The 27,880-nt window shown below is 39.6% G+C and overlaps 3 protein-coding genes across 6 annotated transcripts in view; 1 reads left to right on the top strand and 2 right to left on the bottom strand.

Moving 5' to 3' along the window:
* The first annotated feature begins 723 nt into the window (after nucleotides 1–723).
* LOC125893192 (uncharacterized) lies at nucleotides 724–4,566 on the top strand. The gene is made up of 5 exons (XM_049583743.1): nucleotides 724–943; nucleotides 1,935–2,076; nucleotides 2,331–2,369; nucleotides 2,821–2,967; nucleotides 3,137–4,566. The coding sequence occupies exons 1-5, from the start codon at nucleotides 857–859 to the stop codon at nucleotides 3,340–3,342; spliced, it is 621 nt and encodes a 206-aa protein (XP_049439700.1). The 5' UTR covers nucleotides 724–856; the 3' UTR covers nucleotides 3,343–4,566.
* iqcg (IQ motif containing G) lies at nucleotides 4,037–8,659 on the bottom strand. 2 transcript variants are annotated; one of them, XM_049583741.1, is made up of 10 exons: nucleotides 8,370–8,659; nucleotides 8,144–8,273; nucleotides 7,892–7,926; nucleotides 7,688–7,810; nucleotides 7,434–7,518; nucleotides 7,140–7,295; nucleotides 6,818–6,892; nucleotides 5,116–5,247; nucleotides 4,936–5,025; nucleotides 4,037–4,811 (listed from the first exon to the last, which is right to left on the bottom strand). In XM_049583741.1, the coding sequence occupies exons 2-10, from the start codon at nucleotides 8,270–8,272 to the stop codon at nucleotides 4,695–4,697; spliced, it is 942 nt and encodes a 313-aa protein (XP_049439698.1). In that variant the 5' UTR covers nucleotide 8,273; nucleotides 8,370–8,659; the 3' UTR covers nucleotides 4,037–4,694. The 2 variants fall into 2 exon arrangements, with proteins under 2 accessions (XP_049439698.1, XP_049439699.1); XM_049583742.1 differs by having other exon boundaries at nucleotides 8,566–8,657.
* A 3,875-nt stretch (nucleotides 8,660–12,534) lies between these two features.
* spire1b (spire-type actin nucleation factor 1b) overlaps nucleotides 12,535–27,880 on the bottom strand; it is a 53,030-nt gene continuing 37,684 nt past the window's right edge. For 2 of the 3 annotated variants that reach the window (XM_049584170.1, XM_049584169.1), the window contains 8 exons: nucleotides 23,398–23,561; nucleotides 23,187–23,280; nucleotides 22,798–22,940; nucleotides 18,796–18,933; nucleotides 18,131–18,201; nucleotides 17,996–18,023; nucleotides 17,403–17,695; nucleotides 12,535–15,476 (listed from right to left, as the gene is read on the bottom strand). In XM_049584170.1, coding sequence (XP_049440127.1) covers nucleotides 15,221–15,476; nucleotides 17,403–17,695; nucleotides 17,996–18,023; nucleotides 18,131–18,201; nucleotides 18,796–18,933; nucleotides 22,798–22,940; nucleotides 23,187–23,280; nucleotides 23,398–23,561 — 1,187 coding nt within the window. In that variant the 3' untranslated portion in view covers nucleotides 12,535–15,220. Of the gene's footprint in view, nucleotides 15,477–17,402; nucleotides 17,696–17,995; nucleotides 18,024–18,130; nucleotides 18,202–18,795; nucleotides 18,934–22,797; nucleotides 22,941–23,186; nucleotides 23,281–23,397; nucleotides 23,562–24,367; nucleotides 24,419–27,880 lie in introns of all 3 variants that reach the window. The other variant, XM_049584168.1, reaches the window with a different exon arrangement.

Here is a 27,880-nt window from a genome sequence, read left to right on the forward strand (position 1 = left end):
CTCCACTAAAGGAGGTGAAGGTATGATTTTGCTTAGCATACTCTGCATTAATAGAGCACAAGGATCTGCTTTTTGATTTGCAAGAGACATGACTTGTATTTCATCCAAAAGACTTTAAAAAAAAAAGCTCTGGCTGCAAGTAATTACTTTACAATTTAAAAAGACCGTTAAGTCCTGTTTTTTCAACACAGACCAACAGTTTCTTAATTTTGTCATTATTTTCTCAAAAAGTATGGTATTTAAAAAATATATATAATTTTAAAGTAGGTTTCGTGGACAGCTGAGCTGCACACCTGCAGTTTGTGCTGCTACAAATTCAGCTGTTGCATCATCTCAGCATCTCCTTCTCCTCCTCCTCCTTTTGATGCTTCAGTGCGAAACAAGTCCGTGCATTCCCAGAGTAAACATCATGATGTAGTTCTGCTTCGATTTGTTTTAAAAATCGTGACATTATGTGCTGTAGTTTCACGTCCCTTCTCAAAGAATTAAGAGTATACGAGGTGCAGTAAAGGCAGCATCACAGAGATAGGGGGGTGAAACAGTAGTGAGAAATAGACACTGACTGCAGCAGTCACGCGCAAACCTCTCGTGCTGACTTTATACCTTCAACATTCCATCCTATTATCAAAATCACGCAAATATCGTGCAATATTACAATGGAATTTGGGGACACCCACACTTTTCCGCCCACGCTTGTTTGCAATATGCTGCAAACATTCAATAGAGACAAGACCACGGAAACCCCACGTCAAAGTGCGCATGCGCACCTTCAGACCGGGGCTTTTCCGAAAACTTCTGCACCGGCCTTTATCAGTCGGTGTTTGTCGCTTCTAAGAGGATAATAACTACAACACGAATGATGGCAGGCGCTTACCGTTTGGCTCTGGAGCCTTTTAATAACAGCATTTTAACAAAAGTGAAAGAGACAACACCCTTCAATCAGGTGAGATTTTTTTTCCCACTGACACCTGTTTAAAGGTGTTTTTCCCCTTTATTACTGGCATGTGTATTGCAATGTGTATTGCACTAGTGTTTGTGGCGGGGAAGAGTTTTAATCAGTTAATTATTAAAATGTATTAGTATAGGCTATGTACCATACCTTTTCCTTACTTTGTGTGACGATGCGGCTCGCGGCAGGTCGGAGAGTTCCTGTTGCTCGCTCGAGTTTAGAGTTGTTTAAGTGCATTAAAGTAGCTAAACAGATCAGCTAACGTTACAGCTAGAACATGTGAATTGACTAGTTATATATCTGCCGCTGCACAGATAATAATGTGATGTGGTTATGGCTCTTGATTATGCGCGAACGAGAGCGAGTGAGCGCGCGAGAGGGGCATCAGCGGATACACGAAGCAAAAGCCTTTGATCTTGACTTAAGCGTTGTTGTCTGTAGGTTGTTGTTTAGGTTTGGTATTTAAGTGTAAAACGTTCTAAAATTGGTGTAAAATGTTGTTTACCGTTAGATATAATCGAGCCTTTTAAATTAAACATTTATGACGTCATTATATAGACAGACTTCTCACGGCACACCACCAACTTTGAGTCCTACCTTACTTACGTACACCCACCTGTCACCCTGTTGATACATATAACAGCACATACACATAGACTGTGGTTCATTTTTACAAATAGGCCTATGGATAAAAAATACTAAAACCAATTCGTTTGTTTATTTATTTTTTAATAAAACTCCTAATTTCCGTGTTTTGTTAGTAAGAAACAGAAAAAAAGTCCCCAGTCTCAGCTACTTTCCAAGTGAAAGTGCACGTGACCTAGAAAAACAGAGCTGAGCGCGAGATGGTCTTCAGGTTTGAGCCGCTGTTTGTAGAAAAAGCCCTCTCACGCCACGCAGGTGTATCTTTCAAGAATGAGATGAGGTCATTGTGTTGAGATCTCGAAGCTAAGGGGGATTTCTGTCTGCTGCTTCTCTCCTCTAGGTGATGACTTTAAAAGCCTCCAACATGCTGAGACTCATCCAGGTGGTGCATAGGATGGCGCAGAAGAGCTGCAGAAGAGCCTTCCAGCTGTTTTGCTGCCCCATGGACACTATGCTGTGTGAGAATGGCACATGTTGGCCAGGTAAAATTCATTGCTGTGATATTAATCTTGTAATGAAAACCACAAATACTGTCCTAATTGTTTAACATGCTGCTGTCAGGTCAGGCTGTAGGCTTGAGATGGGACTATTGAGTCTGTCTTTATTTCTCACAAACATGATGAACTCTCACTTCATGTGTTGATATTCGTATTGCCTTCTAAACCAGCAGTATGCATGCCAAAAGACAAACTGTCATTAGTAAAATGTAACTTTACCTTGTTCTCTTTCATTTAAGCTCAAAACCATCAAGCTGCAGACGATAAAACCGCACAAGGTAAGTTCTATGATTTGTGTTTGATTTTTATTTTTACATTAAAATGATCAGGGTTTATTCATTTTTCAAATCTCATTGTTTAATCATTGCTGGTCCAATTTGTCTGGGGCCTTGTCTGGGGTGCTTTTACCGTCATTTTAGGCATCAGTTTGGCACACTTTTTGTTAACAGCTTAAGTAAGGTTAACTTGAACAAAATCAGCCTGCCCCATAAATCAGTGTAAATACCAACTGTCAGCAGCTCATTTTTGTAGAATAACCCCAACACTTTCTTTGCTGTGACTTCTTATATGAGCTGTCAGCAAAACAAGCTTTTTCCCTATATTCAGGACCTATACGGACCTTTGTGGTAGTGACACATTTCTGCTTTTACATCACTCTGGAACACCAACTTCCCATTCTTATATTCTCTTCCTTTTTCCCCTTTCTCTTCCTCCCCTACTCATTATTAGTTGCACTCCGGAATCCACCGTCTACCATTCTGATTGTCAACATCAGCAACTCCACCTTGATCGACTGCGTCATCGGCAACGACACCTACCCATCTGCTGTGGCTGAATGTCAGCCTCTGATGCAGGAATCTGGGCTCCACATGCACGGTGGGTAACAGCAAAACATATTTTATAGCCTATTTTAGGACGTTTAAAGCACTTTGAGCTCCAATTTATGCTACGTTATGTTTTGTGACAGTTGTGCTACACATATCACAGCCATCAATCTGTACTCATGAGAAATGAAAGCATCTAATTTTTTGTTCATGTGTTACAGATCAGGCAAGGTGCCACTGCAGCCGTAGACAGCCAGGAGCAGGACAGACGTCTCCTCCTCCTCCTCCTCCTCCTCCTCCTCCTCTGCAATCAGCTGAGCCTCCGAGCATCATCATCCACCAATCTAGTCTCAATTGTGTCATCATCGGAGACAACAACTATATGCACGCTGATCAGACCCACTCGACCGAAACAGAAGAGGCGTGAAGCTTTGGCTGCACACAGTGGAGACACACACTACACACTTTAGCAATACTGTCATCTTTGGTCGGATCGCAGTGCAAACTCAGTTTGTGATAAAAAAAAATTTCAGTCTCCAGAAGACTTTTTTTCACCTTTTGGATTTGTCTCAGTCTCTGCTCTGCTTTGACTTAGACTTGTTATGGGTGTGGAAGTCATTAGCTACACACCCAATGTCTGTTACATTTAACAGATATTTTAATTGGTGATAAATCTGTAGATTATTTTCTAGATAAGTGCTTGATTGTTTGGTCTATAAAATAACAGAATAGTAAAAAATGTTAGTTATTATTTTTCAGAGCCCAGGAATCAAAGAATATTAGGCATTTTTGCTTAAAAAGTAACTTAAATGGTTAATCAATTACTGCTGGATCGGCTTATGGATTAATCAACAACTTTTTTTCAGTTGTTATTTTCACATTTTTGACTGACATCACTGTTATTTCTGGTCTGGTCTTGGTTTTGACGTGACTTGAAACTGGTCTCGGCCCTGACATTTGATTTAAAAACATAACTGAATTGTTCATCATATTTCTCCAAGTGTTGTAAGAGTTGCATCACGCACAAACAAATCTTATCCTTAAATATGATGAATATGATCAGTAAAGACGTATCCTGTTTTGCAATACCGGTTCTTCCTCTCCTCTGTCAGACATGAGGACATAAAATTGGGAGCAGATGGAAATTTTACTGCATTCATTTTATATATGGGTGTGCCTTTTCTTTTATGATTCATCTCTCCATGATGATGTAGTCTTTGTGTAGTTGATGTCCAGTAGTCTGATATGCTAATTTAGGAAAGACAACTGGCTGTAGGATTTATTTTATCTACTCATGAACTGTATATATGTATGTGATTGCAAAGACAAAACAGTGTTAAAATACTGTGAGTCTGACTGAAATCCTTATCATGTAGTGATAAAGGTGTTGACTTTTGTTAACATGTAAGGCCTATGGTCATTAACTGTAGACTACTTAGTAGTCTTAATTGCTGGAACTCATTTAGATTTCTTGCATTCATATTGTACATAAAATATGGTATAAGAGGACTTTGAATGAACATGCAACTAGTGTGTCTGCTTTTATCTTTATTTATTAAATGGTGTTGATATGCTCTATGTTAACCTTCACACAGTGCACATCTTTTGTTTTCAAAAATACTGTATGAGTTGAATTTTTCTTTTTTTTGTTGCATACTGTGTGTTTGAAAAAGACAAAACATATTTTAAATAAAGAACAAAAAAAAAAAAACATAAATTACCGTCTATTATTTTTGAATTATAGACATTTCAATATCTCACTGGAGTGTCAGAGAAAACTCATTTCTTCTTCTTTTTCTTTCCTTCCTTCTTCTTCTTCCCTTTCTTGTCTTCCTCTGCTTTTTTAAAACTACCGAGGCCCTGGCGGACCATGCAGCCCCTCCACCAGGCCTGCAGCTGTAGGGTCAAAGGTCACAGAACAGGTCAGAAATAGGGATCTGTACAGTAAATGATCAGACCGATTGATCTGATAGTGCATGATAGTAAAGCATGGATCTGAGTTCTGATTGGATGTTGTTACCTTGGTAGCAGCTCTGGCCTCTGCCTGCTGTTGACGCAACTTCTCCTGCTCCTCCCTGTCCTCCATCACCACCTGCTCCATCTCCATAAACTGAACACAGTTCAGCATTCATTAATGTTCATCTAATAGTGAGCATCAGCAGCTCTTCACTGTGCCTGTTCAGCGTTAGGAGCTACTCACCTGTCTCCTCTTCTCCATCAGTCTGTCCAAAGTCAGTGTTCTTTTGCAGCACACATTGTTAAGCTGCTGCTCCTTCTCTTGCAGCATCTGCTTTGTGCGCTGCTGCCACTGCTGCAGCTGCTGCTGCAACTCCTGAAGCAACAAGAGCAACAGTTTAATTGACAGTAAGAAAAATAAAAGCTTAGGTGCTGGTGCTAAACATGACCTACAACATAAAGAGTAACTGAAGAAGCAGCATTCAGTTTGTATGTACCATATATCTGGAACAAACTTCCAGAAAGCTGCTGGTCTGCTGCACCTGCTCTCTGCTACTCATTAATAACATCCCCTGTTCTGACATTCTTTTTGGCCTCTGATGCATCTGCTGAAACCTCAAGCTCATGCTCTGCCAGTAAGGAAACCACAAGTGGCGGTTACTGTCAATACAAATATGACTGAAAAAAGGTTAAGCTAACTTGTGAATGTAACTGCTGGATTGCTCTGTGAAAATGAGCACATGCTCATAAGACCAGACTTTACTGACACATTTATTACATATCCTCCTTGCAGTTCCTAGACTTGTGCTGGCACAATAATTAATAAACAACTCTGAGGTCATTGCTATGAGTTGGCCTCTTCAGTTTCTTACACTGAGTATTTCAAGTAGTAAGATTTGATAAATAGATTTTTATTCTTAAGCTTGTTAATCTTTCACTCAAGTTCAGGTCCTCACAGTTTTAGCAGTTTGATAAATGCACAGCTGCTGTACAACATGTTTAACTTCAGCCTCAGGTACACTGACCTGTAGTGGTATTGAGGTGATTTCTAAAGGACACAGTGGGTTCTTACTAAACTATAGGTGAGACTTTAACCCTTAGCTCCTGAGAGTACAGCATCATGATTTTGGTGTTTAAACTCATCTTACAACAATCGCATAATAATTGTAATAACATGAGTCAGTTGTTAAAGGTGAAGTGTGTAAGATTAGGGGGATTTGGTGGCATCTAGTGGTGAATTGCAGATTGCAACCAGCTAAAACTTGTCCCACTTAGAAATTCTTCAGTATTCTTCTTTTTTCTTTTACCATGAGTTGAATTATCTGCAGAGGTCCCCTCATTTCCAAAACAAACAGAACTGGTGATTTAAACCAGTTAAAACACTGTGTAAAGCAGTTTCACGTTACAAATCAGTGCATCTCTGATGCAGTTCGGCTCTTCGGAGACGGGCTGCTAGCCTAGCACATGCTAATGTATACTCACCTTTTTTCTCTTATAACTTAAGATCCAGCTGTTCAGGAGGTTTTTTACCAGGAGCTGAATTATCCTCAGAGGTCCCTTCCCCTCCAAAACATTTTAAATGGTAAAAACACTGAATTAAACAGTTTCATGTTACAAATCAGTGTAACACGAACGCTGCTTGTTGCAGATGGGCTTCTAACTGCGGTGGCCGACGCAAAAATGTGGATGGCTTTATCTGGAGCCAGTGATTGGTTTGTCTGTTCTGAGCTACTGTAGAAACGTGGCAATATTGTGGTCTCCATAAAAGAGGACCCGATCCCTACGTAGCTCATTCTAATGAGAACAAAACAAAACGAAAACAAAAAAAATTATTTTCAGGTGATTAAACACTAAGGAAGACATACTTATTGTATTAAATTTCATTTCTGCCAATATATCCCCCTAAATCTTACACACAGGACCTTTAGTGATGTTGCTGTACCCACCTCGTGTTTCTTTTGCAGGAATTTCTGTGACTCCTCGTGAACTCTCCTCTCCTCCTTCAGCTGATTTTTCAGCAGCTGAGAGAAAAGGGGACAACAGGAAGCATGATTTCGACAATATTTATTTGTGTAAGTCTGAGAAAAATGTAGGAACACTGCTCATCAGCTAATTTAAGACAAAGGTGAGGGAGGTACGTATCCTCCAATTTTGGATGGAAAGGGAAGAGAGAGCAGGGCAGAGGTCGTGTCTGCACTGCGATGGAGGATCACTCTAAAACATCTCTTTCTGGTGGCAGATCTGGAGTGGATGGACAGTTGGACCCACCTCAAGCTCCTCCTCCAGCAGCTTTTCAACCCGGCTGGTCTCCCTTTGTGTCTGCTGGAGCTGCAGCTCAATTTTATTCTCCACACGCTTCTTGTTGGCGATTTCTGATGACTCATTGAGCTGATCCTTCAGCTCTTTGGCCAGCCGTTGCATGTCCTGAAGAGGCAATGGACACCCTAGATTATTCACTGACTTGCAGACTAACATGTTATCACCCACAAGATTTTTTTACTCAACCCTAACAGCCATTCATGCCAACAGTTTTGGTGTTTGGATCTGCTCTCACTTTCTCACCTTCAGTTTTCCAGTTTTCTGTTGGATCTCCTCTTGCTGTCTCTTTAGAGTTTGTTTTCTTCGCTCCAGCTCTCTCTTTGCCTCTCTGGGTGGGGAGACACACATTACTGATACAACACAGACTTCCTCCTTTCCAAACACTCCTTGTCTCTCAAAAATAAAAACAGCATCATGTCTACAAAATCTTTTCTGGCTCTGTATTCTTATATTGATTAGTATTATTAGTGTTGTTTCCAAATGATGCACTGTTGAACCTTCTCATGTTCTCAGCCGTCTTCTTCTGCTCCTCCCTCTCCAACAACTGCTGCAGAGAGCTGACACTCTGCTTCTCCTCCAGCTCCAAATGCAGCTTGGAAACCTGCTGCGAGACATACTGGCTGCAGAGAGACACAGAGACCAGCTTAGTAAGACAAAAATGCAACATCATGTTTTTCTGTCTGCTTGTCTGTACTGCTCACCAGTCGTCCCTAAGCTTGGTCAGCCTGGCCTTCTCCTAAACAAACACACACACACACACACACACACACACACACACACACACACACAGAGTAAATTAATATATAATTTCAGTCAATACATTTTTCCAGTAAGATCATGAAGTGAGAATAATCTGTCATAAAAAACATTCACATCATTATCAGCTGACAGCTGTTTGACAGATGTTCCTCTGGATTGTGAACATGTACAGGTATTAAACACACTGAAGTCACCTGTGCCTCTACAGTGCCTCGCTGCCTGCCGATCTTGACTGTCAGGGTATGTTCCAGTATGTCCAACTGGTCTGAACAGTCCTCCAGTACAGCTGCCAGTCTCAGACTCTGAATCCGGGATAAAGACATCCTGTGGAGAGACAGAGATGTTATCATAAAGTTCCAATGAGATTATTAAGCAAGGTAAGTTAGATTCAGTTTAGTCAATACATTTTTCATTACATACCTTTACTACTACTGGTGTTATCCCAGTACTAGCGACAACGCGACGTACTTTTACCGACAAGCTACGTGTGTCGCTTTGAGTCCCTCGATAGTTTACTGTAGCATGGTGCTAGCTAACTTTAGCATGTGCTAGCTAACTTTCCGGTTAGCAGTTTTAATGGGGAAAATAGAAAATATCAGCAGTAACAGTCACTTACTTCTGTTTCTTTCGTAAGTAATAAGTTATCCTTATGAACAATATTAAACAGCTAAGGTTAGCCGACGAGTTTACATATCACTATGGTAACACATTTTTTCCCCACGCAACTTTATTGAGAGAGCAAGAACATGACAATAACAGCTGCATTTCCTACTGGATTTATTTATTAATTTTACAGGTTACTCGTCATTGGGGAAATGATTGAGAGTATTGTAAGGCCAAGACTAAGTTACAGCATAATAATAATAATAATAATAATAATAATAATAATAATAAATAAATAAATTAATTAATTAATTATAGTAATAATAATCATAATATAGACTATAATGATGAGCTTAAATCACTTCACAGTGTAGAAAAGTGTAAAAAAACAAACAAACAAACAAACAAACAAAAAAACATATCAGATAGCCCCAACAGGATATGAATTTAAATAAGCTATAATTAGCAGGGCAGATTATGAGACAATGGGCCCCTGGCAAAATGATGCAAAAGGCCCCACCACCACTCCCACGTAAAACACACAGCAGACTTTGTGGTGGTGTAGCCTCTTTTTTTGTTATTTTGTGTGTCTTTGTCGTTGTTAATCATCTGTTTGTGGTTTTGTGTCTCTTTCTGGTCATTTTGTATCTCTTAGTGGTTTGTTTGTCTCTTTATGTAGTTATTTTGTGTCTCTTTGCAGTTCCTTTGCATCTCTTTGTGGTCTTTTTGTTTCTCTGTATGGTCATTTTGAATCTCTTCTCCATCAGTATGTTTTAATTTGTGTGATGTTTTGCAGGTGAAGGCCAGGTGGGTCCTGACACTTTGGGCCCCTGAGCCAGTGCCTGTTATGCCCATTCAGAAATCCATGTGCCCGGCCTTTTGCCCGAGCTGTCCAACTGCTAAAGTGGTGAACTGTGGTAAAATATACTCCTACCATATCAACTCACTGGAAGAAATAGCTGGTGACAGTAAACATCAACACTGTGTTGAACTAAGATGGTACAACAGACTATTTAAGACAATGTTAAATTAATTAATTAATTGATTAATTAGCCTGAGAAATAAATCCTTAAATAAATTCATACATATATAAATAAATGTAAATTTTAATTTATAAATGAGTCAGTATAGCTCAATAAATAAAAAGGTTTTTCTTTTCAAAAGGACATTTTTCAAAGGACTAGAGTCGGTGAAGTATGAGCTGCGGCTTGGAAGCCCAAGTTTACCTTCACCTAACTGCCTTGTCTGTCTGCGTCCCCGGCTGCAAACTATCCTCTTTTTACGTATTTGAATCCTGGAGCTTGCAGACACAGGTTGAGTGTAAAATTATGGCTGGTTTGTTTGTGTCTAAAACTTGGTGGTGTAATCTGTTAAGTAAAATTAGTCCTGGTCCAGCAGCAGAAACAGAACTCCTGTTGAGACAGTGAGCTCATGTGGATGATTTTTGGACGACTGGATGTCAGTATGAACTCGTGTGTTTGTGTGTGTGTGGGAGGGTTTTTTAGAAATCAAACTTGCATGTGTTGAGCAAATAATGATTGATGTGTTTGTATATTCCATACATTCAGGATGAGATTTTTGGCCACAGATCAGTCTGCAGCTCCAGTGTGGCTACATCTTTGATGGATGATACATCTCCAGAGTGTGCTCTGGGGAAGAAAAGTGAGTCAGGGATTATTTTTACATCCCTGTCACAGCTCAGTCATCTCCCCAACTAAACTACACTGTGACAGAGATTGATGAGTTTTAATCTAACAGCTTCGCCATCCATGTATTCTTAGAAATTTCCCTTGTCTTTGTGATCAAACCTCCTTGAGCTTTGAATTAACCAATCAACAGAATGTTTCCAGTTAATCACCCCCCTTTTCTCTCTTCTACATCTCTTTTCTCTATGAACACCAGCTCCACCCATGTTCCTGCCCATCTCTTCTACACCCCAGCCAGAGAGGCGGAATACACCCAGAGTAGACACTCCATTGAGAAGGAAACCCCGACCACTGTCCGACTGTTTCAACCTCTCTCCAAAGAGAGCTCCAATCTGAGTGTGAGTCAGACATCTTTTCACATACTGAATCCACTCAGTAGTTAAAATGTACCATGAAAATAAGGGGCAGGATGAGGATTTTGTCATTTCAATACTGTTTATAAGAACAGAAGCATTTAATTAACAAACAACAAACAGAAAATAGCAGTGGTAATCAGATAAAATCTTATAGTGGGACAGTGATAAAACATATTACTGTGGGCTCTCTGAGGACAGTGTAGCCTGGCAATGTTTAACCAGCCCTGGCCACATATCTTGTCCAGTAACTTAAAAACAAAGACAAAAAGATGGAGAAATTGAGAATGGGGGAGGGATATTAAGCATACTCGCAGAACTCTAAAATATCATTACTGGTATCTGCCTCAAAAAATCCACTATCATTATCTTGTATGTTATTTAATTCTTGGCTGTTTGCGTATGCTTATCTTAAAATTAAATGTTGAAATCAGATTTTCTACACCTGTCTGAGACAAAGTACAAGTTACAGTTACAATTTTAAATGAATGACATGTCAGACATTTAGGAAGGTCATTTTCCCTTTAACAGGTATGGCCCTGTTTGGAGAAGCTGTACTCCATCAGGATGTTGTAGCAGTCATCCACCACCTAAGGGTGCAGTAAAACAAAATATGTCAGAGAAAGAAACACAATTTGGGAGTAGGATGAGGGAAAGAAGAGTAAAGCCTGTAGGTGGTAATGGACCTCCCTGAGAGCAGATGTATACTTCTTTAAAGGTGAAGTGTGTAAGATTTAGGAAGGTGATGATGGAGGTGAATTGCACATTGCAACCAGCTAACACTTCTCCCAGCTAGAATTTTTGCAGTGTTCATTGTTCAGGAGTTTTTTTACCAGGAGCCAAATTATCTACAGAGGTCTCATCCTCTCCAAGACAAATGGAGCTGGTGATGTAAACTGGTAAAAAAAAAAACAAAAAAAACTGAATAAAGCTAAATTTCCTTCAAAATGGTCATTGAATTCAATTAAAAATGGTCCTCCCCCTTGTTGTAAAGGTGATTACAGCCCTGATTCCACGAAAAACAACTAGAATTACCGCCTTGCAGTTGTATGCCTCTGCGAACCAGACAAGTTGCAGTCACAGTTTATATGCATGTCTGTGAAAACATGGATGCTTCACACACAACTTCCTCGCGGTATCCCAGAAGATCTATACAATCAACAATGTTTCATGGTGGACATTCAAGATAAGTGTCACAAATTAAGTATCTGACCAAATGTCTCCCCTTCTGTTCCTAAGATATGACATAATGGCCAGATAAGTGTTTTTGCAGAGCATCATGATGTCAGGGGGAAGTTGATCTTTGACCTTTCGGATATAAAACGTCATCATTTTAGACATTCATGTGAAATTCAGTCATAATCAACATATCAGTTCTTGCTTTATGGCCAAAAACATGTTTTGTAGGGTCACAGTGACTTTGACCTTTGAGGACCAAATTCTAATCAGTTCATTCTGAAGTCCAAGTGGATGTCAGTGCCAAATTTGAGGAAATTCCCTCAAGGCTTTCTTGAGATATTGTGTTCACAAGAATAAGATGGACGCAAGGTCCCAGTGACCTTTGACCACCAAATTCTGATCAGTTCATCATTAAGTCCAAGTGGATGTTTGTGCCAAATTTAGAAAAAATCCCTCAAGGTGTTCTTCAGATACCTTGTTCACAAGTCAGACAGACAAGGTCACAGTGAGCTTGACCTTTGACTTAAGACCACCAAAATGTAATCAGTTCGTTGTCGAGTCCAAGTGAACATTTGTATCAAATTTAAAGAAATTCCCTCAAGGTACTCTTGAGATCTGGTGCTCACAAGACTGGGATGGACGGGCAACTTGAAATCATAATGCCTCCAGCCACGGCACGGAGGCATAAACATTCATGTTTTTGAATATTTTAAATGCAAAACAAGGAAGATATAGATGCCTTGATCAGGTATTGCATTACAGTTTATTGTTGTAGTCATCATTTGTTGCACTCTCTGCAAGAAGTTACAGGTTAAAGGTAATAGAGACTTAGGGTAAAAGCTACACCATAGTACATGCACGATGCTGTCACACTGTGAGGTTTCTTCTGTGGACTTCCCACTCCTCCCGTGAACACACTGTACTGGGTTAGTTTCCCTCTCAGAGACACAGATCTAGAACAGTCTCACTGGCAAGATATCATCGAGGCAACACACACCTGACCTACAAACAAATCATTAGAAACAAAGTATGTACAGTTACAGTAGATGACTGTTCAACGTATGAGTGTGATCATAAAAGGCAATTCTTAAGGCAGAAATATCTTAAGGAGGAAGATGAGGAATGTGATGAAGAACAAAATAAACATCCAGGCCACAAGTAATTAGACATGTCTTCCTGCCAATGAGACTCTGAATGATGGAGGGAAATCATAAAGGCATCATGTTAAGACTTACAGTATGTGTTGCACAGCAGGACAGTGTGTGTGTCTGCTGCCTGGACAGTGAACTGGGTTTCATGAGCTGTGCATCTGCACAAACACACAAACATGAGGTGTTTTATTATGACTAATCCCTACACAACATAAATACAAGCCAGGAATTTCATGTTATGAAAGAAGAAAGAAATATATATCAACGCAAAGGTACATTTAAAATTGCAAAAATATGCAGATATTTTTTGTAAATTACTTGAAGGCAAGACTAGACAATACTGCAGGTAATACTGTGTCTATACCTGCTTTTCTGCACATCTGTGTAGTCTAAGTAAGTCTCAAATAAACACACAGCATGAACATGTGGTTTCAAAATGTGCTTTGAAGGCCCTAAAAAAATATATTTTTTCAATCTACTTCTTATTATAAGCAATGGGGTCTAACATCAGCACAACGTTTTCTGCCAAAGTTAGAGTAGGTTTGGTTATTTTACATAAGAGATTTCTGTAATTTTTGTTTCGCTCACTTGTTTGAAGTAGGAGAGGCTTAAAAGGAAACAAATGATGTCATGTACTTCCTAGCACCAATCAGGATTTAGCAGTGTTTGTTTGTATCAGGGTTATTTTGGCTCTGTCCCGAGTGAGACGAATTTATAACAGAAGACCTCTGTTACCAACTTTGGTTGTGGAGTATGAGAGATGTGGGTATTTAACAGTAAATAATGTTTTAACCATTAAGATGCTATGGAGTTGCATCATGGGAAATGTAGGTTATGGCAGTGTTTAAAGGGACAGTTCATCAAAAAAAAAGATCTTTCCTCTTACCTGTAATGTTTGGTAAGATTGTTTGGTGTGAGTTACTGAGTGTTGGAGATATCGGCCATAGAGATGTCTAACTTCTCTTCCAGAAATAATGAGCTGGTTACTCAAGTTAATCCACAGACCTTGTTGTTGTGGCTGAAGAGGACACCATTAATGTTTACATTTTGTGCTATCACGAGCACAAGCCTCTTGTTCATGAGTAGAAAATATGTATTTTTGATTTTGGGGTGAACTGTCCCCTTAAACTTGGCCCATATAGGGACTGATGGACAAAGACACACAAACATATAAGGGACACAATATCTCAGCTTCAATTAACCAAGTCACCGTTCTTTTTATACTCTGTATCGTACAAGTCTCATTACTTTATGGAAGTGCAAAACTAAAATCAAATCTGATCAGCTCTTGCCCACACAATCCCGATGAAGCAGATTAGTTGAGTGTTAAACTAAAAAAAATGAGCAGTGCGGACTATTCAGACTTGAATTTTTGAAATGTCAAGATTTTATACCACATTTTCTTGGGCTTTAATGAGTATGGCTCTCATAGTTTGTGTCATCGTTTTGTTGCCAGATTTCTGCAAACATAAATCGGGGGAAATTACTTTTCCATGGGTAACATATAGATTAGAAAGATGCTGTTATTTGGCACAAAATCTGTATGAAAACAGACTGTTTTCTACATGCAATCAAAAAAAAAAAAAAGATGCGTGGAAACTTTTCCTGATTCCTCAAAAACAGGAGCATGCTATGAAGTATGCTTTGTACAGACGAAAGTGGGGGAAAGTCTCATTAAGCATCATCAGCAAAACAAAACTGAGGGTGACTTCATCGAACAATCATTTACCGTACAGACGCTTGTAAAAAAAAAACTAAATGAAAACCCATACAAAATGTACAGTTTAATATCCCGTATTTTCTTGAGTGTCACTTTCTGCAGGCCTCGTGTCTTCTGCAGTGCCAGTGCCTGAGGAAGCCAAACACACATCAGTCCTTCTGTCTTGTGCTTATTGATTTGAATGTGAGTTGGATTGGACCACGCTGTTGTGCCATCATAGGGAAGGGAGGTCATTCCACTTTGACACATTGCCATTTCTCATCACAACACTTCTCGTCTCTTTACTCAAAAGTCTGTGGCCAGGGATTAAAGGATCATCTATGATATGGTAAAAAAAATTGGCAGATCTACAGTATGCGCTCATCTGAAGGAGCTGTACACGATGATCAGGACACAGCAACAAACACCACACTGTCCACCACTGAGGTTCATATCAGCCAATCTGACAGCTTTATCTGACTGAAGTATACATGTACAGTAAAATCATATCCAGTGCTGAGTCTTTGTAATTGTGCCATAGGAGCTGGAAGCAGCCAGAGAGAGAGAGAGATAAAAAGTTTTAGACCTCCTTGATTGTTCGTTCAGAGGGGCGGTACTCCTCCCTTCCTTTAGGGGAGGACAAGTAGAAGGACTGGGTCTTGCGTTTTAGTCGAGCTCTCTTGGTGGCCAGTGACAGGCTGTGCTTGCTGGAGGCGATTATGTCAGAGATGAACTTCTTGCAGTCCACACACACCTCCATGGTGGCCCAGTCCTCCGTCAGCTCTGAGGGAAGCTCCAGTTCTTCATGAGACTTTAAAGAGCCGTGCTTCGAAAACCTACATGGGACAGAAACAAGAGAACATCTTAGCATGGACACGATCAGAGAACACTGTTGTTTTTGTTATTACGGTTTGGTTTACTTTGACTGACTGTTCAAACTACCCTGGGTATGTGATCATGGGTAACCTAATCGGTGGGTGGTCACCGTAATTAAAATTAAAACAAACAAACAAACAAACAAAAAAAACCAACAACAACATATTTTCTCACTTACATACTGTTTTATCTAGTTATGTTGATTGTTTTATTTCCATTTGTTCAGGTTTTGAGGTTTGACCATATTTTTTCATTTACTGATGTCTTGATGTTGTTGTACATGTTCTTAATTATTGTATCTGGTTTTATTTTTGATGTTGTGGAATCTACATACTTTTTTGCTATGCATTAAGACATTAATATCATTATTACTGTAATACAAGGTAAATGGAATCTCATTTTTTATGTTTACTACAATGATTGTTGAATGCAGGAAGGTTTGAGTATTATTAAATCAATACTTCACCTGCAAATCGACCATTTGCATAACAATTACTCACCCCATGTAACGTTAAATTCATGAAGAAAACTTTGTTTTTCTTGCATGCCTCCATATCGAACAGAGAACCCAAAAAAAGTTAGACATCTTCATGAATTAAAATCTAGGGGACTATGTTTAACAGCAGCAAAACTATATCAAAACATCTGTTTACAAGCTCTCATATAATTGGTACAGTATAATTCAAGTCTCATTTATCCAGTCATATGCTCAGTACTTCCCCAACACATGCATTCAAGCTCAAACCTTATAATATAAAACATGTCAGTACAAACAGTCTCATGCATGGCACAGTGGTGTGCAAGCAAGTTTAGGGCACGCTACTCACAGGCATAGTGTTTTATATTGTAACATCTTAGCAAAAATGCATGTGTGTGTGAAGTAGTGAGCATACGACTGGATAAATGCGACCTGGATTACACTGCATGAGTTCTGCGAGAGTTTGTAAATGGATGTTTTGATATATTTTGCTGTTGTTAAATGTTGTCCGCAGTGACTTCAATTCATGAAGAAGGTTTGCCTTTTTTGGATTCTCCATTTGCCAGGGAGGCATGTGAGAAAAACAGTTTTTTTTATCACAAATTCAAGATAACAGGCTGTAAGCAACTGATATACAAACCTTAAGTTTGCAGGTCAGATGTTCCTTCAAGTGTAAGAACACTGTTTCAGAAGAGAAATGCTGCTGTTCAATTTATTACCAACACTCCAGTGTGGAGGTATCATTTTTAGAGACAGATGTCTCAAAAGCTGTGAACGTCAAACCAAAACTATGTGAACAGTTTGACACTACTAGGGTTGAGAAAATACATTTGTCTTTTTTGGCATTTTGGATGAATCAACACTTTTAATTTTAATAAAAAATAAATAATTCCAGAATTTTAAGAAATAATAATAATAATAATAATAATAAATTTTCCAGGCCTCTTTGGACAAAACAAAGACATGCAATATGTGCTCCAAATCCATGTATACAAATACCAGATCTCCAGAGCAATAAAGACAAACAATAAGGAAAATGCAATCACAATTGGGAAATGTAGCACATATAAAACCCAAACAACAGAAATGTACTGAGGTAAAATAAAGATTCGGCCACTAGATGTCACAGTGACAGTGCAAAGATGTAGCTGGATGTTTCAGCAGCAACTACTATGATTGAAGGCCTTTTTGTCTTCTATTTGTGTTTTAGTATTTTCTGCATTTTGGGATCATGAGCATGTTTTTTCAGCCTCTGCACATGTTTTAGAATTTGCAGGACTTAAGTTCATTTTTTAAAATGTAATATTTTAGTTCTGATCTTAGGGGCCATTGTTGCAGTATCATACAAACTGTCAACAGGAGAATTTGTGTCACATTAGGACATAATAATTGTGTTCAAAGCTCTTACTTGGACATGGTCTTCTGAATGCTGTGGCGCCGTGGACTGCCAGAGGACTTTTCAGATTTAGCAGCAGCTGCTGCTCCAGAGACTTTTCCAGCTCCTTTAGATGCTCCTGTTGTTTCTACTTTCAAAGTAGGGGGCGCCTGGGCCCCTCCCACTGCTGATGGCCCCGGCTCTCTGGCCACAGAGAGTCCTTGTCCTACAGCACTCATGGCACTCAACCTCTCCCTGGGGAGAGTGTTGGTCGAGCCAATGGAGTAGATGGGCAAGCTGGAATAAGGTTTGGACGGCAGCCGCATCTGTTAGAGAGGGAAGACATAGATGTAAATTAGAAGTGTAATGATTACTGAGAGAGACTATGGATGAAATATAACATTTCTTGGGTACCATTTTTTGTTTATGTAAGGACTTAAAATCTTCATTAAACTACTTGGGCACTTATAATGAAATGTCATAAATATACATTATACTCTAATTTAAAGTCCAACTTTTTGAATGGCAACACATTTCTGTCAGCTGACTGATGAGAACAAATAACAGCAGGATTTAATGCTGCACTGGCAGCTGTTTGGAGAAATGATTTACTCAATTTGACTAACCTTTTTGCAGCACTGTGCACACACAGGCCTGTGAGGGGAGAAGAGAAAGCAAACAGAGGAAGTGATGAGTGAACACAGTGACACTTCCTTCTGAACAGATTTAATTTAAAATGCAAAAGATAAAAGATGTTTTACTTTTTGCAAAACTGGCAAATGTAGGACCAGGTGAAGAAGGAAAACCTTTTGGTTCGACAACAGAAGCAAAGCTGCAATAAAAGACATTAAGACCATGTTAGAAAAAACAAGACATCATGCAAACATTAAGAAATATGTGCTCTTTCCCTTATGGTGAAGTTAAAGGTCCTGTGGGCAAGATGTAGGGGGATATATTGCCAGAAATACAATATAATAAGTATGTTTTCTTTAGTGTATAATCACCTGAAAATACAAATTGTTGTGTTTTTGTTACCTTAGACTCTAGGCCACCGTAGTTATAAGCCCATCTGCAATGAGCAGTGTTGGGAGTTACACTTATCTGTAACATGAAACTTCTTTATGCAGTGTTTTAACTAGTTTTAATCACTTGGTCTTTTTGTTTTGGAAGGGAAAGAGACCTCTGCAGATAATTCAGCTCCTGGTAAAAACCTCCTAATCAGTGAACATAAGAGAAATTCTCAGTGGGAGAAGTTATAGCTCGTTTCAATCTGCAATTCACCGCTAGATGCCATCACACACCCCTACATCTTACTCACTTCACCTATAAGAATGGTACAGCCCAACTCATTTCATAACAACTGCATCTACTCGTGTGTTTTACTGTACACGATAAAGGCAACATGTGTCACACACAAAGAAGTTACCTTTCCCTTCTTCATAGCGTTGTAGATTTCTTTGTACTGCTGGAACTTCTCTAGCTCTGCCTTAACCAGCACCTGTCTGATGTGCATCACCTCCTCCACCGTCAGAGACAGACACTCCACAGGGAAACAGAACTCCTCCTGTAACAGCACACACACACACACACACACACACACACACGTAAAGACAGACACAGAACAGTGAGCAACCGTGGTGGCCACAGCAGATCCAACACTGGGCTCAGTGTTTATAATTCAGCACACAAACAGCCCTCCCTCTGCACCTTTCAGAGCAGCCTGTGTGGCTCCAGAGTACATTTGGGTCATAAAAATGTTCACTGAAGAAGAGGGTGGACTCAGAGAGGGTTCATGATGCGTAAACGACAGGAGTGATGGGAAGACATTATGTAGTGGTGATCCAGGGCAGCAGAGTTATTCACAAACTTGGCAATTAAAGGAGTGTTCCACCATGATTTAATTATTTTTCTCTCCCATTACATGTTTTCTGTAATTAGGTACATCCTTTTGAACAAGCTTCTTCCAAAAAGGTGACAAGTGAAAGCTATAGCTGTGTCAAGTGTGTTTTTTTCTTTCTTTTCTTTTTTTTTTGGATAGACTTTATCTGAAAACACTGTGCTTTAGATTGTATGTTGGCATGACTGTGGCAAGTTGTAGTGCAGTATGTAGTTTAATGTAATTAAACATGAAGAGAAACATTGGTGAAACAAATGAAAAAAAGGCCCATACAGAGCAGAATATACAGTAGATTGCAAAGAACCTCTCTGCAGACTTCACACACTCTTCAGCCTGAACACACACTGTATTTTCCCATACAGCAACAAAATATCCATGGAGTTTATTGAAGGAAGCCGAGGCATCTACAGACCCATCAGGTTGTGTGACAGGGTTTTAGACTGTAAACATTTTCATATGGATTTAAACCTCTGAAAAACAAACTAATGAGAGACATTATTTCCTTCACAGATGTCGTTTGACACACCCATATATGAGCGGCTCTACAGACCTGCTGGCACATTGGCTCTTACACAGCTTAAGTAAGATCCACTATAGTTTCAAGTCTACATCAATATACAATAGCAGGTAAAGTCTCCTACATTGTGTCTTGTATTTAAACATAAAGGCAAGTGATCTCTTGTGTATTTGTTTATCTCACACTGGTGACTGAACCTTTGGAGAGAAACAAGCTCCCCTCTGAGGTGACAGCTGAAGTTATGACTGAGCTGCTAGTGGAGGAGCGCAAAAGCACATTGAGAGTGCAGTGAGTTACTGACACACAAACAACACTACACTTGAACATATCTCTGCTCATGTCACACCTATGTGTCTGTAATGAGGTGGAGAGGAACAGTAAAGATGAAGCTTGTGTTTTCTTTCTGTTTGAAGGCTCTGGGAGTTTGAACTGGAGTACTTTGATGAGGCTGATGGTGACGTCGTATGTCATGTTACATAAACAAGGCATAACCCCAGATTCACAGACTGTAGGCGTAGCCATGAGCTAGCTGTTTTCAGTTTATGAAAGGTGACTGTAACATTTAGGTCGCCTACAAAAAGTCTTGTTTAGCATTTAGTTGTACTAAAAAACATTACATTTTATTTTTTAGGTGTTAAGCCTGTTTTTTGCTCGTGAAAATTAGCAATAGCAATAGTATTATCACAGTTAACCATGGCTGTAAATGCACTGTGATAACTAAACTAGCAGCTAGTGTTAAGGTTAGCTCCACCCTTTCATCCAAATATGGTCATCTCTGGCTCCACAGGAAAAAAAAAAAGATTGTGACAGCCAAAATGCCAAACTCAAGGCTTCAGAGTGGGAGTTGACAAAACAATGGGTGACATTATGATGGCGACATCCATTTTTTTCTATACAGTCTATGGTTTTAGATCACAGTGCCACCCAGGGATGGGCAGTATTTCTATTACTTGTATTAAAATACATTTTTTTTTTTTTTTATACGTAAATTTTTTATTTTTATTTTTTTTTAATCTATATGTTTTTTTTAAACTTTTTAAACCATTCAATGTGCCCTTCAATGACCTAGTGGTCTGTTTTACTGGACTGTGCATAACATAGGAAATTGTATGTTGTTGTTGTGGTTGATGCTTGGGATGAGTATGCTTATGCTACAAATGAATTGCCTGACATGGGATCAGTAAAGTTGTCTAAATCTAAATCTGAATCAATGAATAATATTTTAGGGTAGCCTACATGTCCCTAGCTTTTTTTCTCTTTTTCATTTGAAAAAGTTGAACACAGGGCCCCAAAGGACCAAGGACTCCAAGGACTTTTTGAGTTATTCACAAAAAGATTTGAATCAGTTAGTATAGCGCCACCTATGAAAGAATCATGGGCATTCTTTCTGGTATAGTTACTCATGGTCTCCAGTTGCAGTATGCAAATTTTGAGCATTTTTGGTCAAGGACTTTGTGGAATGACCGACCAACCAACCAACCAACCAACTGACAGAGTGACCTATAGAGCTGCGGGTCGCTGCTAAAAAGAAAAAGAAAAAAAGTATTTTCTGTATTTGAAAATACAAAATACATGTATTTTATTTTGATACATTTTCTGGCACCAGTATTTTGTATTTTATTTTGATATATTTATTCAAGGGGTGTTTTGTATCAAAATAAATTTTGATGTATTTTTGCCCATCTCTGGTGCCACCAATGTACACCCAAAGTGTTCAGGTGATACTGATCATTATTCTGAACTGGGTTGAAAAAGCATTAATGTTATTGATATGTATGTCTGCTGGGCATGGCATCCTGTTGAAAGCCTCTTAAACAGTCACACACAGTGATTCACTGACTGACCGCTGCTGTACAAATGAATGCACTATAACTCCTGCTGATCTCATGACTCCTGCAGCTGGCAGCATGCTGCTTTGTGACCTGAACCAGAGGTGAGTAAGGAGAAAGCATCAGACAACCTTAATTTTGTTTTTATATCTTTCCTAAACAGTGTCTTTATATCTATGGTGCCACTAATAAATCAGAAATATGGAGGTCAAAACAGACATTTTATTATAAATGCATCCCACCATCAGCAAATAAATTATTTGTTCAAATGAATCTTAGCTGGTGCTACCTACTTGTGTTAACATGTTATCCAAAGCAGTGAAGTGAATGACTGTTAATTAAATGATACTGATCACTAGCTACGACGTTACACCTCAGGTAAAATGCAGTTTGCTCTCAGTCTAGAATGGCAGCAGCCTGCTCTATAGGTGAATGATCTTTAGTGAAGCAGGAAGCATTAGGAGAGGACAGGCAGCTACAGTTATTATGCCAGCACAGACTGAGGCAGACTGGCAAACCTTGGCAGACTCTCTTCCTCTGATGTAAAGAGCCCTGCACAGAGCAAAAACTGCCTTCATCAGCGCCAACACAAATGCCTCCACAGGGTGGGAGCTCTGCAAGGGGTGGAGAGTGGAGGGAGAAGGGCGGAGGAGGAGGAGGAGGAGGAGGGGGTTCCAGGGACGATATGAAGATATCGTCCCAACCTGAATGAGAGAAGCTTGCTGCAGTTTGATAAAGTCACACAAGGAAATAATGTGAGCACACACAGTAGATTTGGTGAAGGAAAAAGCAGAGGGAAGAAATCCAGGAAGACACGTCACACAAATAAAAGGATACGAAAAGTGACAGTGAGTGTTTAGTTTCAATCCCTTCGCATTTGCTTCTCTGTAAAGATCCCAATGTTCCATCTTTTTGTCTTGCTTATTAAGTTACTGGTCAGGATCTGTTGCCAGGGCTGGTTAAAACTTTCCCCAGAGAGCGCACAGTAATATGCTCCAGTACTTCCACACTTTATTTGCTGTTTGTTTATTAAATGCTACTGTTCTTATAAACAGTTTTTAAATTCTAAAGCCTTTATCCTGCCCCCTTTTTTGTAAGCATGTCCCATGAACTAAGTACAGTATTGTTTCATGGTACATTTTATTTACTGAGTGGATTCAGTATGTCAAAAAATGTCTGACCCACCAGAGATTTGGAGCTCTGTTTGGAGGGAGGTTGAAACAGTCGGACAGTGGTTGGGGTTTCCTTCTCAATGGAGTGTCTCCTCTGGGGGGTCTGACGCCTCTCTGGCTGGGGTGTAGAAGAGATGGGCAGGAACATGGGTGGAGCTGGTGTTCATAGAGGAAAGAGAGGTGAAAGAGAGAAAAGGAGGCTGATTAACTAGAAAATTCTGTTGACTGGTTAATTCAAAGCTCAAGAACTTTTGATAATAAACAGCAACAATAAAGGAAAGTTTCTAAGAAACATTGCTAGCGTAGCTTTAAGATTAAAACTCATTGATCAGTGTTAGTAAATGGTTTAGCTGAGGAGGCCACTGGGCTACAACAGGGATGTAGAAATAATTCCTGACTCACTTTTCTTCCCCAGAGCACACTCTGGAGATGTATCATCCATCAAAGATGTAGCCACACTGGAGCTGCTGGCTGACTTGCGGCCAAAGATCTCATCCTGAATGTATGGAATATACAAACACACCAATCATGATTAGCTCTGCACACGTGAGATGTAATTTCCAAAAATCCACCCCCTACACACAAGTGCACAAACACACAAAGTCATACTGACATCAGAGTCAGAGCTGTCCAGCTCGGCGAGGCTAGGTGCCTTCAGGAGCCTCTTCCTCTGAGGTGCAGACTGAGAGCCGGAGGGTTCTACCCTGGGAGATGCTAATCCATTGGTCAGAGACAGAGAGCTGGATGTCCTCCTGCCCATGTACGGACTAAACTCATCTGCACAGAGCCACACACAAGAGAGAGAGTCACTCAGTCAAAATGCAGGAAAAGCACCTGACATGAATCTCAAAACTCTCCCTCATATGATTCCTTGCATCTTGTGTTATTCTGTCAATCTACTGTGACTGCTCTGCCCCCGAAAAGGGCAAACAGACTGTTTTCACATCACAGTGTGTTTATGGGACAGTAAGGTGAAAAGATGCAATGAATCCTGTACAGAGGACTGAGGTTTGAGATTCATCCCAAGGTGAAAGAGGTCAGGAAGGGTGAGTTAAACTGGTCTGAGGGGAAGCAGAGGAGCAGGCTGGTGTTACACACAGAGCATGGATGACTCTTTTTGTTACTGTTCTCAGGGGAGCTGAATCTTTAAAATCAAGTGCCACAAGGTCATTCTGCAAAACAAGTAATAATTTCTAACCACCTAACAGGCTGCCCCTCTCTAGCTGTGGTCTCTAGGAGTGCAGAGTTGTTAAAGCAAAAAAAAAGAGGCTTTATACAGAGGGAGGGAGTGTGAGAAGAGGAGACAAGGGAGTGCTGCAAAAGGCAGATAAAGAGCTGCAGCTGATAGCATCTATGAGAGCTCTGAAACCTCTCTCTTTTCTCATCATCTCACCATGAGCTCTGTTTCTGCTGCTGTTGGACTAGAATTGACTTTTCTGTCATGTAAGAGACTGTATCAGCAGGGTTTAGACTTTATGAAACACAAACAGACCAGCCATAATTAGCTATAAAGGCAGACAGACAAGGCCATTAGGTTAAGGTTAAACAAGGCCTTTGAAGCCACAGAAGTGCTCATACTTTACCTACTCCAGCACGGAACAAATCCTGTGGCATACTGCGAGTTTTGCCATAACCTAAAAGGGGACACCTCCTTTATTAGGATAGCTGTAAGAACATTCCACCATTTGGTATGTCTGTGCTGGTAGGTCCTGATAATACGTCATGATTAATGCAGTCAGTGCATTATTGTGTGGTTGAATGTGGCTAATTTATTTTTGTGGTGGATCCAGCGTTACCTCAACCTGGTTTGTTCATTGTTTCTACATTTTCTGCTTTTCATCTCACCAATGTGTTGCTTCACTAAAAGGTGGCTGTATGAGCATATATATAGCTTTAAAGTGTGATCTTTGAGCTGTGAGGCGTATGTGTTATATGTGTGTGATCACGCAACTTTATCAAATTCCACATTTTGTTGCTTGATATCACTTTGGTTACTATTGATTAAAATTGGTCTCTGCCACTTTGGAGGGTATTTACTGCAAAACTGTTGTTAAATTTGCTGGCTCAACAAAAAATATCCTTTTCTTAAATAAAAAAAAAGATATAAAAACCTAACATTTAGTATTTATGTTTCAATGGAACCATTTTTATTTTCAAAGGGGTAGCTCAAGACTTGGGGAAATATTTTTATTTGTGTTCTTGAAAAATAGGTAATTGAGTAGATTGCTGCCACTCCAGGCTGTTCTCATAAACTATATATTTTCCTATGAAAAGTAATGCACCCAAATTTGTACATAAAGACTGCGATCATGTGGCCGATGAGCTGTCAGGAGTTAATGAGGAAGCGGTCCCGAGCGGTCTTGAAAGGAGGCAGGTTGGGGTGGTGGATGGGTCACAAAAATGTGGACTTTCTCCTAGAGACGTGTGTTTGGAGCCATGTGAACTATGAGTCATTTTAAGGTATGCCCTTACCATGTTTCTTTTCCTAATCCCAACTTCCGTAATTGGACGTTTTATACCTTACTTTGCATTAAGGATGTAACGTTATTCATGGGGTGCTAATTCATAAGATATCATATCAACTGCTGAGTGTGCATTTTTGTAGGATATCATCTGAAACCTTCTATGACAATATGTTAACCCCTCCCATGTCTTTGCATTAAGTATGAAGCTCAGTGCAGGAGGTGATTAGCTTAGCTTAGCATAAAAACTTAAAACGGGGCCTCTGCCAACCACCACTTCTAAAGCTAGCTTATTAACTAGTTGGGTCTTATTTAATCTGTATATGAAAAGAAATGTAGAAAGCACAAGTTGTGGTTTTACAGGGAGTTATAAATCAGTGCTACTATTTTAACTCTTTCTTGGCTGAGTGCAATGACTTACATCCCTGGAAATGTTACTGTGCCGCTGTTTGCCAAGAAATAATCCCTGGAAATTCCCCATAAAACTACCACTTAATGTTTTTCAAGTCTTTTTGGGTAACTCTGGACGAGGCAGGCTAGCTTAACTATGCACGGCAGCAGATCTCGTGATATATCAAGATCACACAAAAATCAGTCTGTCAGGCTTCAAATAATGCATCTGTGATGGCACCAACAGTGGTTTGGCCCAGTCAGTGTGATGTAGGAGCTACTAGTAGCTATGGCTGTGTTTAGGTGTGTATTATGACACAAAGTGGCGACTGTTCATTTAAAACAGCAATGGTGTCTCCTTCAGAGGTTAGCGTATACTGTAGTAGCTTTAGTTATGTCCGAACTGGAGAGTATTTCTGCACTGAAAGAAGAGTTAAGAATGACACTCAAGGCTTTTCTTGATGGAAAAGATGTTTCCACTCTTCTCATGACTGGGTCTGTGACAGCGGTGACAAACAGATAGTTCATACAATCTCCTCCAAGTATTTTGAAAGTCCCTGCCTTTTTCCAAACAGTTATCCATGACTTCTCAGATGGTTGTGTGTAACAGACCTTCTGCCACGTCAGGTTGAGGCTAGCAATTTACCCCTACTTCCAGTTTTTATGCTATGCTACGCTAGCTAACCACTTCTTCGCTGTAGCTTCATATTTATTGCACAGACATTAGAGTGGTCCTGATCTTCTCATTTAAATCTCTGCAATAAAGAGAATAAAATGTTGAGCTATTCCATTTTTGTTGATGAATAAACACTAGGTAGGACACACCATCTCTGCTTTGCCACAGTAAAATGGACCCAGAAGTGCATGACAAATCACCAAGAGTGTTTACATCTTGTGAAATGGGTTTCTCCTTGAAATGGTACTATTTTATTTTTGCTGATTAAAACCTTAGTCATGTTCATTAAAGTGTGATTATGTACCACCTCCCCATGAAACACAGAGCACAGTGAGATTCAGAAAACTCTCTCCATATGAGACTGATCCATTATAAGAGGAGTTTGTACACACACACACACACACACACACACACACACACACACACACACTCACAGATTAAAGGACAGCATGAATGAGTATGTGCGAGCTGATAAAGTTTGTGGTGTAATGAGAGACACTGGCTTTAGTAGGAGGGAAAGAGGAGCGCAGCGTTATTCTGATTTGCTTGTCTCAGCAGTATTTCCTGTTCACCTCAATCTGTCTCATTAAGTTGGTCATATGCATTTAATGCTAAACATATGCCACTACTGAGAGAGCAGTACTGCCCGGTGCTGTGCAGAGTATGAGGCAGCACCTTGATTAAATTCTGCAAAGTCACCTAGAAAGACACGGAAGACTCTTTTGTCTGAAGCTGATGATTCTTGGAGACACAGAAGTGGCAGTAACTTTCTGGCTGGCACACACTTCTACTCAAGATTCACATTTATATTTGTCAGAAAATGGATGCTTTTCCTGAGTGTTAAGAGATCTACTGCAACAACCAGGACCATTTTTCAGGAGTAATATAATCCTGTCTATCTGTTTGACAGGAGCTATAGATAATATGAACTGTACGTGCTGCACCCTACATTTCTATCACTGAGAATGATGACGCCAAAATGATGTCCTCTAAAAAAAGATTCGAAGTGCACTGAGGCAACAATAGTATCATTTCACAACTCTTCCTACAGAGTTCCTCATAAGCACAAGATGTACTCGGCAGTTAAAAAAGACTAAAACTCAGCTGGCTGATGTTACATCATTTTAAACCATCGCTGGTCATTTATTTAGTCATCTCTTTAAACATAAATAAGTGTTCTGGTTTCTGTTTGTATCTAAAACACATAGCACCAAGAGCTGTGAATTCCTTTGAATATCCCAATCTGCTAGTGAGATGATGGGATCTGTTCCAATCAGCCAACTGAGTTTAATCTTTTCCTTTAGGACAGCCAGATGGTGATAGGAAGTTAGATTTCCCTTGTGTTAAAAACCACAGGCAGTGAGAAGTGTAATGAAACTGCCCATGTTGCCTTCATAATAACTATCGACACTTTTCTTTTTTCTTCCCACATAACAAGATTAAAAAGGGAGGAAAAATATGACATGATATGTGATGTGTAATACTGTATGTACAGGCGATAAGTTCCATTTCTGTTATTTTGCAGAATAAAAATGGAAAATAATTAATATTCATATTATGAGTGATAA

Source organism: Epinephelus fuscoguttatus, linkage group LG8 (assembly GCF_011397635.1).
Source record: "Epinephelus fuscoguttatus linkage group LG8, E.fuscoguttatus.final_Chr_v1".
In the NCBI taxonomy this organism is placed as follows: Eukaryota; Metazoa; Chordata; class Actinopteri; order Perciformes; family Serranidae; genus Epinephelus; species Epinephelus fuscoguttatus.

Coding starts and splice junctions, on each gene's coding strand:
- LOC125893192 (XM_049583743.1), top strand. CDS start 857: ATGATGGCAGGCGCTTACCGTTTGGCTCTGGAGCCTTTTAATAACAGC. Junction 944..1,934: donor AGACAACACCCTTCAATCAG/GTGAGATTTTTT, acceptor TCTCTCCTCTAG/GTGATGACTTTAAAAGCCTC. Junction 2,968..3,136: donor ATCTGGGCTCCACATGCACG/GTGGGTAACAGC, acceptor CATGTGTTACAG/ATCAGGCAAGGTGCCACTGC.
- iqcg (XM_049583741.1), bottom strand. CDS start 8,272: ATGTCTTTATCCCGGATTCAGAGTCTGAGACTGGCAGCTGTACTGGAG. Junction 7,811..7,891: donor ACCAAGCTTAGGGACGACTG/GTGAGCAGTACA, acceptor GTCTCTCTGCAG/CCAGTATGTCTCGCAGCAGG. Junction 7,519..7,687: donor ACGGCTGAGAACATGAGAAG/GTTCAACAGTGC, acceptor CTCCCCACCCAG/AGAGGCAAAGAGAGAGCTGG.